Genomic DNA, 9,477 nt, shown 5'->3' with positions numbered 1-9,477 from the left:
AGCCAGTCCATTGATTCCACACGGGCAGAACACCCTAGAAGCAGGCGCAAGCTCTCCGGATCACACCGGCACTGGTGAGTCCTCCTCTGACTAGAGCACGTCCTTTGTCACCCACCTCTCTTTCAGAGAGTTCCAGGGGCTGGCTTGAAACACTGGTGTCCTTATCTTTCCCTTCCACTTCCATAGGTGGCTCCACTCAACCTTCCGGCACCTGGAGAAGAGATCTAGTTTGCACCATGAAACTGTGGCTCTTTGCCTGCCTGCTTGCCTGCTTTGTTGGGGCCTGGATGCCTGTTGTCCATGCCCAAGGTACTGCCCTTAGCCTTATTTTCCTTGCTCCAGTTTTCCAGATGTTGCTTCTTTACTCAACCCCCCTCCCACGTGTTGAAATCTCCACTGATTCTGTATCCTTTGATTTCTTCAGTGGCTCTTGAGAGGTTGGGCAAAGCAAGAATTCCTGGCACTGTCGGGTTGGGTGGAGGCATAGAGATGAAGGGTGCCAGCTCCCTGTTCCAGGACCCCTCACCTCCACTCTGGAATGCTTCCTTTACAGGACTCAAGAGGATTAGGGGTTGTAGGAGGCAGAGGGTTGCTTCCATTTGGGGGAAAGGACTTATAGCCAAGAATGCGTTCTGATGTCCTTCCTCTGCCTAACTAGGGATGTGAGTTTGAGCTCTGAGCCCTGAAGCTCGTCCAAAGTGGATTCCCTGCCTTTTTCCCCTGTGTAGTCTAGCTAAGGGCCCAAGGCTGTCCTTCGTGGGATTCAGTTTCTCATCTGCCAAGTAGAAATGAAAAATTTAAGGATCCAGTGACAAATATTCTCAGCCCAGGGGTCAGTGAACTGTTTCTGGCATCTTCCTCACTCTCCTGGAAAGCACAGACTTGAGGATTCAGTCGCTCAAGGCCAGTTCTCAGCATGGAGCGTCCCCACTGGTTGCTTCACCTCTAAGAAAACACTGAGTCTCTGCAGGTGTCAAAACAGCCGGCCAGGCTGAGGACCCAGGATCCTACCTCCTGCTCTGCCTGCTCCTCTACTAGGTCCTATAGTTCCAAGCTTCCAGAGTTCACTCTCTGCCCAGGAGAGAGGCTTGGCTTTCTTTCCAGAGACTGCTATCAGAGCCAGGCCCAACCTCTGCCCTTTGATCCTGGGAGAAAAGTGGCCCCCAGTGTTGGGAAACACTTGCCAAGGAACCCTGAGCCCCAGTTCTTATCTAATACCACTGCCCCTTGTCCTAAAGAGCGAAAGTGAAGGGATGGTAAGGAGGATGAGCTCTCTCCCTGAACCACTGTACTGGCCTCTGCTTGAACTCAGAGTTGACCCCGGAGTCAAGGTTTGGTAGATGGAGGTCACAGATAACCTTGAAGGCTGGCTAGACTGAGGAACCCACCGTCTTATCAACTTTTTTTTTTTTGTTTATTCATTTCCTTCTCTCCTTCCCAGAACTTTCTATGTAGACCAGGCTGGTCTCGAACTCACAGAGATCCGCCTGCCTCTGCCTCCCGAGTGCTGGGATTAAAGGCGTGCGCCCCCACTGCCCGGCCCCAGAACTTTCTAGAATCCTCTCTTTCTGCTGGGCACCCCTCCCAGCTCACGCACATACTCTTTTTGTGTGGAAAACTTCTCTGCCTCCCCTGCCGGGTTGAAACGCCCCTGAGACACTAGGTCCAATTTACATCTGTGCTGTCTGGATATTTGGTTCCTAGGGGAATTCTTTTAAGTTTTCGTTAGTCCAGCCGGGAGACCAACAAAGATCAGCCAGATCAGTTTAGCCTTTACTAAGATCAGTGGAGAAAGGAAAAGGAATTTAGGCTGGTTCCATGTGGCAGAGGCCAGCCCATAGCTGAGATATCCAGGAAAGTGGAGTAACCTGTCTGTCTGTCTATTTATACTAGTTATACACGTGTATGTATTGTATGTATTTATTTACTTTATGTGCATTTGTATGGGCCTGCGTGTGACAGTGCCTGTGTGGAGAAAACAGGACAACTTGCAGGAGCTGGTTCTTTCCCTCACTATGTGGATCCTTAGGTCAAACTCAGGTTATTAGGCTTGGTGGCAAGTACCTTTGCCTCTCTGGATCGGATATCTTTGTGTGTGTGTGTGTGTGTGTGTGTGTGTGTGTGTGTGTGTGTGTGTGTGAGTTTCATTGTTTAGACTCACTATGTATACCTTGCTGTCCAGGAACACACTGTGTAGACCATGCTGTCCTTAGACTCTTAGAAATCCTCCTGCCTAAGGAGGGAGGGGGACTTTATTGGGGGAGGGGGAGGGAAATGGGGGGTGGCAGGGAAGAGATGGAAATCTTTAATAAATAAATATAAAAAAAAGAAATCCTCCTGCCTCTTCCTCCTGAGTTCTCGGATTAAAGGCATGTGCCACCATGTCCAGCTAATTTTTTAATTTTTAGAATTAAGATAGGGTCTCACATATCTCAAGCTACTCTCCAACTTGCTATCTACCTGAAGAATACTTTGAAATTCTGATCTGTCTGCCTCTGTTTCCCAGGAGCTAGGATTCCCAGCATGCACTACCACACCTGGTTTATGTAGTCTTGGGGATCCAATCCAGGGTCTCATACGAGCTAGGCAAATACTTTACCAATAGAGCTACAGTCCTGGTCACAATCTAGGTGCTTTGAGACAGGGTCTCATGTAGCTCAGACTGGGTTCAAATTCATGATCCTCTACACGAGCCTCTGGAAGGCAGGGCCTACACATGTGCATGAGTCTTGATGTCCGGTTAACCATTTTTAGGAAAGAAGGGCTGGGCTAGTGCCCCCCAAGTGTGCACTTGTTGTCTACCTCGGAGCAGAAACAGAAAGGACCTTGGGCTTTTTCTTTGCCTGTCTGCACCCTACAATCCTGGACACATTCTTCTATCAAGAGCTGAGATAAGAAAGCTTCCTTATTTCCCAGGCAGCCTGTTGACCTCTGTCTCTAGAAGGTGGTGTGTGTGTGCGTGTGTGTGTGCACGCACACACACACGCACACTCACATCTTTGGTTGTCCCTGACACTGATGTGCTCCTGGAATCACAGATGTGGCTGGGTCATCTAGTTGCAGGTACCTTTTTGTGATTTGTTTTGTTTATTGTTTGAGAATTTCAAACAATGCAAATATGTTTTGATCAAATCTATCCCTTATTCCCTCTCTTCCCTTATCACCCCTATCCCCACCCAACTTCATGTTCTCTGTTTTTAAATCCACTGAGTCCATTTAATGCTGCCTGTGTGTATATGGCTGAAGGACCGTCTATCAGAACAGCGGTAGTCTTTGAGGGACCACGATTCCGAAGAAAACCAAGTCTTTCCTAGCAACCATCAGTTTCCAATAGCTCCTCAGATGGGGGTCAGAATTGAGCTCCCCAGCCACCCATGCTGAGATTCCATCTGTCTTGATCTTGTGTGGGTCTGTGCGCTCATCACAGCTCCTATGACTGACATGTGCATCATCATCATGCCCAGAAAACATTTTTTTTTCCGTGAAGACGCCCCCTTGCTCTGAGTCTTACAATTCTTCTGCGCCCCTCTTCTGAGATAATCTCTGAATCTTGTGGGGGAGGGAGTATGATACAGATGTCTTGTTTGTAGTGGGGAATTCCACAGTCTCTTACCCTGGATGTCGATCGGTTGTGGGTCTTCTGGATAACTGCCATCTACTACAAAAAGAAGCTTTACTGATGAGGGTATAACTTATATGGATAGGAATGTAGGGGACAGTTTATTACTGTGTCTATTTATTAGCATAATAGTATTGGGTTCTTACTTAGGGCCTATAACCCAGTCAGCCACAGACACGCACGTACACACACACACACACACACACACACACACACACACACACAGCTACATGTTTGTGAAGGTCAGAGGATAATTTGTGATTCTCTCCTATCTAGGTTCTAGGGATTGAATTTAAGGTAGCAAGCGTTTTTACCCACTGAGCCATCTCAATTGCCTCTGTAGGTGCCTTTGAAGACTGCTGCCTGGGTTACCAGTCCAATCTCAAATGGAGTATTCTCAAGCATGCTAAGTGTTATCGCAAGCAGGAAGTGAGTGGGAGCTGCAATCTTCCAGCTGTGATGTGAGCAGGACCTTTGGTGTTGCTGGGTGAGAGTGATGCCTACCTTAGATCCTCATGCCCTGACCTGGTACCCACCTTTCGACCCTCTGTAGATTCTACTTCCGCCAGAAAGGCCCCGTGTGTGCGAACCCGGAGGATAAGGATGTGAAGAGGATCTTGTTGCCTAGGAACAAGCCAGTTGGCAGTCCCAAGAAGTGCACCCCAGGTAGGTAAGACCCCAGCCAACAACTCAGGAAGGAAAAGAGCTCAGCATGCTAACATGCTGCTAGCTGACTCTCTTCAAAGAGAGTCAGTTGCTAGTGAGTCAGAGATGGAGCGAATAGCTAATCAGTTGCGTCAACACCCAGCTCCTGTGCAGCAGCAACCTCACGGGTCCTTCCTCAAGAGCGCTCCACGTTTTTTCCCTTTCAGTGCTGTGCACTGAATCCAGGCCCTTGAATATGCTACACAAGTGTGCTACCACTAAGAAATATTTCTAACGGTTCCATGGTTCCATTTTATTTTCAATGTGTGTGTGTGTGTGTGTGTGTGTGTGTGTGTGTGTGTGTACGCGCATGCATGAGTACGTCATTATGCATGTGGTGGTCAAACCTTCTATTGCTCTTCTGCCTTTACTGCCTTGAGAAAGAGCCTCTTACTGAACTGAATAAAATGCAGGTCCTCAGGCTTATATGACAAGCACTTTAACCAACTAAGCTGTCTCTCCAGTACATCCTTGTTTTAATTAGTAAATTAAGTTTATTTTCAGGGGCTGGGGAGTTAGGTCACCTGCTAATCATGCAAGTGTGAGGGCTGGAGTTTGGATCCCTGGGAATCCAATGTTGGGTGGGTGTGGTGGTCTTCCCATAATTCCAGCCTCGTAGCATGGAGAAATGGGACCCAGCTAGCAAGCTGGCAGCTCTGGGTTTGATTAAGACCCTGCCTCGATGAATTAAGGTCATAATTCCTGACAACTGAGAGCCTCCACATGCACAGGCACACATGTGCATGCGCACCCACACATGTGAGGAAAACATGCATGCTCACATACGTGCACACTGTAAAGTGTTACAGCTCAGAAGGGAAAGGTATCCTGGCAGTTGGGAGCCAAGAAATACCACAAAGTTGTACCACTCAACAAATGCCACACAAAAGATCTATTTGGAAAAGGACAGGAAGGAGGGTGGCTGCCTCTGTTTGTGCAAGAAGCAGCAGGAAACTTGGCAGGAGACAGGGTTATACATGGTTTCTTGGGCGGGGGTGGGGTGGGGAGGGCTTTCCAGGGTGGCCTGGGATTGGTAGGAATTTCGTGGTCTGATATTGGGATTGGTGGGATATTTTTGTCTCAGGCTGGTGATGGGCGGTCAAGTCAGGGTCAAGATTTCTTTCCTTGGTCCTTTTACCCTACATATACCATAAATAGATAAAAATGGGGAAAAATAAATATATTGTGTATTGAACACCCACCCCCATCTCCCCACTCCTCTGTACTACCTTTTTTTTTTCCTTTAACTTCTGAGACAAGAAAGCTGCTCTGTCTGTCCTGGAAATCACTCTGTAGTCCAGGCTGGCCCCAAACTCACAGAGATCCACCTGCCTCTGTCTCCCCAGTTCTGGGATTAAAGGTGTGCGCCATCCCTGACTGGAAATTTGTCCACCTTTTTCTAACATCTTCTTCTCCCACTTTCTCCATTTCCCTGAAGAGTTTCATTTCATTTCTACTTTAATTCATACAGACATGGTTTTATTAGACTATATAAAATGTAGGAACCATAAATGAGAAAAAAACAAAGTGTTTGTCATTTAAAGATTGGCTTAATTCAAGCAGGGTGCACACCTTTAATCTCAGCACTCAGGAGGCAGAGAAAGGTGGATCTCTGTGAGTTCGAGGCCAACCTAGTCTACAGAGCAAGTTCTGGGACAGCCAGATGTACACTGAGGAACCCTGTCTTGGGAAAACCAAAATAAATAAATAAAATAAAATGAATTGGTTTTAATTTTGTGTATGAATGTTTGATTTTATGTATGTGCTCAAAAGTGGGCGTGGTGCCTGGGAAGGAAAGAAAAAAGTATCAGATCTCCTGGAACTGCAGTTATAGATGGTTGTGAGCCATCATGTAGGTGCTAAGAATTCAACCCCAGTCCTCTGTAAGAGCAGCAAGTTCTCTTAATCTCAGAGCCATCTCTACAGCCCCTGTTGGAACACTTACCTGTTTCTTTCTCAATTTTCCAGCAGGTTCTCATACTGAAAGAAAGAAGTCAAATCATGCAAAGTCCAAGTTAGGGAACCTCAGAATTACCAGCAGGAGGAATGGCACCCTAGGCCGGCCTAGGTAAGGACTCTTGGTCATGCCACCTTCCTCCATCCATCACTTTGCTGATGGGTTCTACTCCCAGAGGCATGGAGTCAGCTGTAGGTTGTGTGGTCACACCCTGACATCCTAGGTTCATGTCTTTAGCATGGTTTAGGGGGCACAAATAAATGTTAACATGAAATACCAGGGAGGTGGGCCAAGAGCTGCTCAACCATAGGCAAAACAGAAAGTGCCTTCTCACAGCGTTCACATTTGCTTCCCATACTAGGCTAGTATGTGCTTCCCCCAGCCTTTTTATAATTTGCATTTTTTTTTTTTTTTTTGGTTTTTCGAGACAGGGTTTCTCTGTGGTTTTGGAGCCTGTCCTGGAACTAGCTCTTGTAGACCAGGCTGGTCTCGAACTCACAGAGATCCGCCTGCCTCTGCCTCCCAAGTGCTGGGATTAAAGGCGTGCGCCACCACCGCCCGGCTTATAATTTGCATTTTGAGACAAGGTTTTATTAAGTTGCCCATCTTAACCTTGAATTTACTTTGTAGCTTAGGCTGAATCTTTAGCTCCTTCTACCTTAACCTTTCAAATACCTAGAGTTATAGGCATTTGCTACCATGCTTGGCTTCAATGTGACACACACACACACATGCACATTGTATGTGTGCCTATGCACACGTGCACGCTTGGGTGTGTGCGTATGAGTGATATACCACTGTGAGCCAGCGGAGGCTAGAAACAACTGTTGGGAGTTGCTTCTCTCTTCCTACCACATGGGTCTCAGAGATCAGCCTCTGGCCATCTGGTTTCATGGCAAGCAACTCTGCTTGCTGAACAATCTCATTAGGCTTCAATTTAACACATCTGATGCCAGATCTGAAAGAAGATGTTTCTCATGAATCAAGAAGATACCTGTGTCCTGTAATTTAGTTCAGTGCAGTTCTGACTGTTTCTGTGCAGACCATATCTGGTACCACAGGTTAAGGACACAGCCATGTAAGACTGAGCCATTGAAAACTCAAACTCTCAGAGTCTCACTCAGTTTTTCCATCTGTAGAAGGGGGACAATACTAATACTGTCTATTTTACAGGGTGGTGAGGATGACCAGAAAGATCACCCATTAAGTTACTCAGAGTGAGCACCGTCTGGAGAATGGAAGGAGTCCCCTGAAGTGCTGTCTTCAGGGCATGACATGACCACTGAATTCATCAACTCACAGGAGCTACAGTTACCTGTACTTGACTAGATTCAGCAATGTTTCAGCATGGATGAGAGAGGGATTTCTGGAGCCCTACCCCATGCCGAGGAGCTATTGGCTGTTGATTATTGCTGGGGGAAGGGTGTCTTTTTTCACAGAAGTGTTGCCATAGTCCAGTGTACAATCCCCCACCCATGCTCATACAAGCAACCCTAATCAAATGCAGTGAGTCACACACAAAGGAAAAGAGGGACAAAAGCAGGGCAGGACTTGCTAGGAAGAAGGCATTCAAAAGGACCGAGGGCACTAGAGGAGGATGTGTGTGACAATGGTCAAAATGCCTACATTTGTGAAATGGTCAAAGAATTAAAAGTAAAAAATGTAAAGGCCATTAAAAACTAATTACTTGAGCCGGGTGGTGATGGCAAATGCCTTTAATTCCAACACTTGGGAGGCAGAGGAAGGCAGATCTCAGTGAGTTCCAGAAATTAAGCTCCCACTCATGCTTATGTAAGTAAGCCCCCACTCATGATCCTGTAAGTCCCCACTCATGCTTCTGTAAGTAAGCCCCCACTAATGCTCCTGTAAGTAAGCCCCCACTCATGCTCCTGTAAGTCCCCACTCATGCTCCTGTAAGTAAGCTCCTCCTCATGCTGCTGTAAGTAAGCCCCCACTCATGATCCTGTAAGTAAGCCCCCACTCATGCTCCTGAAAGTAAGCCCCCACTCATGCTGCTATAAGCCCCCACTCATGCTGCTGTAAGTAAGCCCCCACTCATGATCCTGTAAGTCCCCACTCATGCTCCTGTAAGTAAGCCCCCACTCATGCTCCTGAAAGTAAGCCCCCACTCATGCTCCTGAAAGTAAGCCCCCACTCATGGTCCTGTAAGTAAGCCCTCACTATTGCTACTGTAAGTAACCGTGTAAGAGAAGATTGGACTTTCATTTTCTAGCCACCAAGACCCCTATAATCACACAGAAACTATATTAATTACAACACTGTTTGGCTAATGGCTCAGGCATATTCCTAGCTAGCTCTTACATCTTAAATTAACCCATTTCTACTAATCTATGTATTGCCACAAGGCTGTGGCTTACCGGTAATGTTCTGGCATCTTTCTCCTTCCATGACTACATGGCATCCCCTTAACTCTGCCTACTCTCTCTATATATCTCTGTTCAGATTTTCTACCTGGCTTTACTCTGCTAAGCTATTGTCTCAAACAGCTTTATTCATCAATCAATAAAAGCCACACATTTACAGAAGGACATCCCACATCATAAGCCCTCACTCTGCTGCTGTAAGGAAGCCCAGTAAACCTATTGGTTTGTTAAGATGGACTTTGGGGCATTGCTACTTTTTTCCATAGCAGTCCTCTATCTGGAGTGAGTAGATGCTTTTTCAGGTCTCCCCAGGAAAAGTGTCACACAGCAGGGATGCACCACTTTCCTGGCACACTGATGTATTTGTCAATCTAGAAACCCTTTGAACCTCCCAGCTTGATATTTCTATGGGCGTGTTTCCACACAGCATGATTGATTATTAACTGTACTTTCAACTCTTCTCCCCTGTGTGGAGCAGAAATCTAATCCATGGCTCACTTTTCCTTGTGACCAGCCTACGACACACTCAGGGAATGCAGCCCATGCAGCAAATCCCGAGGTCTTTGGAGCTTTGTGTCAGGATTTGGGGTCAAAGACCAACTGTTAGAACAAAAGTTGCTTCTAGGGGCCCAGGGTGTGGCTCATTTAGTAGTTATTGTCTAGCATTGATGATGCCTCGGTTTTCATCTCATACCTGCATAAACTGGGTGTGGTAGAGGTTCTCAGTCATCATTCAGCACAGAGGGAGGGAGGAGGATCAGGAGTTCAAGCTCTTCTTTAACCATACAGGTTTTTTTTTTTTGGGGGGGGGG

The 9,477-nt window shown here is 46.8% G+C and overlaps 1 protein-coding gene across 1 annotated transcript; it reads left to right on the top strand.

The window, feature by feature from the left end:
• Positions 1–236: 236 nt before the first annotated feature.
• Ccl25 (C-C motif chemokine ligand 25) lies at positions 237–7,555 on the top strand. Its single transcript, XM_013353699.2, has 5 exons — positions 237–309; positions 3,963–4,080; positions 4,173–4,285; positions 6,296–6,392; positions 7,455–7,555. The coding sequence occupies exons 1-5, from the start codon at positions 237–239 to the stop codon at positions 7,486–7,488; spliced, it is 435 nt and encodes a 144-aa protein (XP_013209153.2). The 3' UTR covers positions 7,489–7,555.
• The last annotated feature ends 1,922 nt before the right edge of the window (positions 7,556–9,477 follow it).

This window comes from Microtus ochrogaster, unplaced genomic scaffold (genome assembly GCF_000317375.1).
Source record: "Microtus ochrogaster isolate Prairie Vole_2 unplaced genomic scaffold, MicOch1.0 UNK15, whole genome shotgun sequence".
NCBI classification, from domain to species: Eukaryota; Metazoa; Chordata; class Mammalia; order Rodentia; family Cricetidae; genus Microtus; species Microtus ochrogaster.
This window is presented reverse-complemented; position numbering and strand designations above follow the sequence as displayed.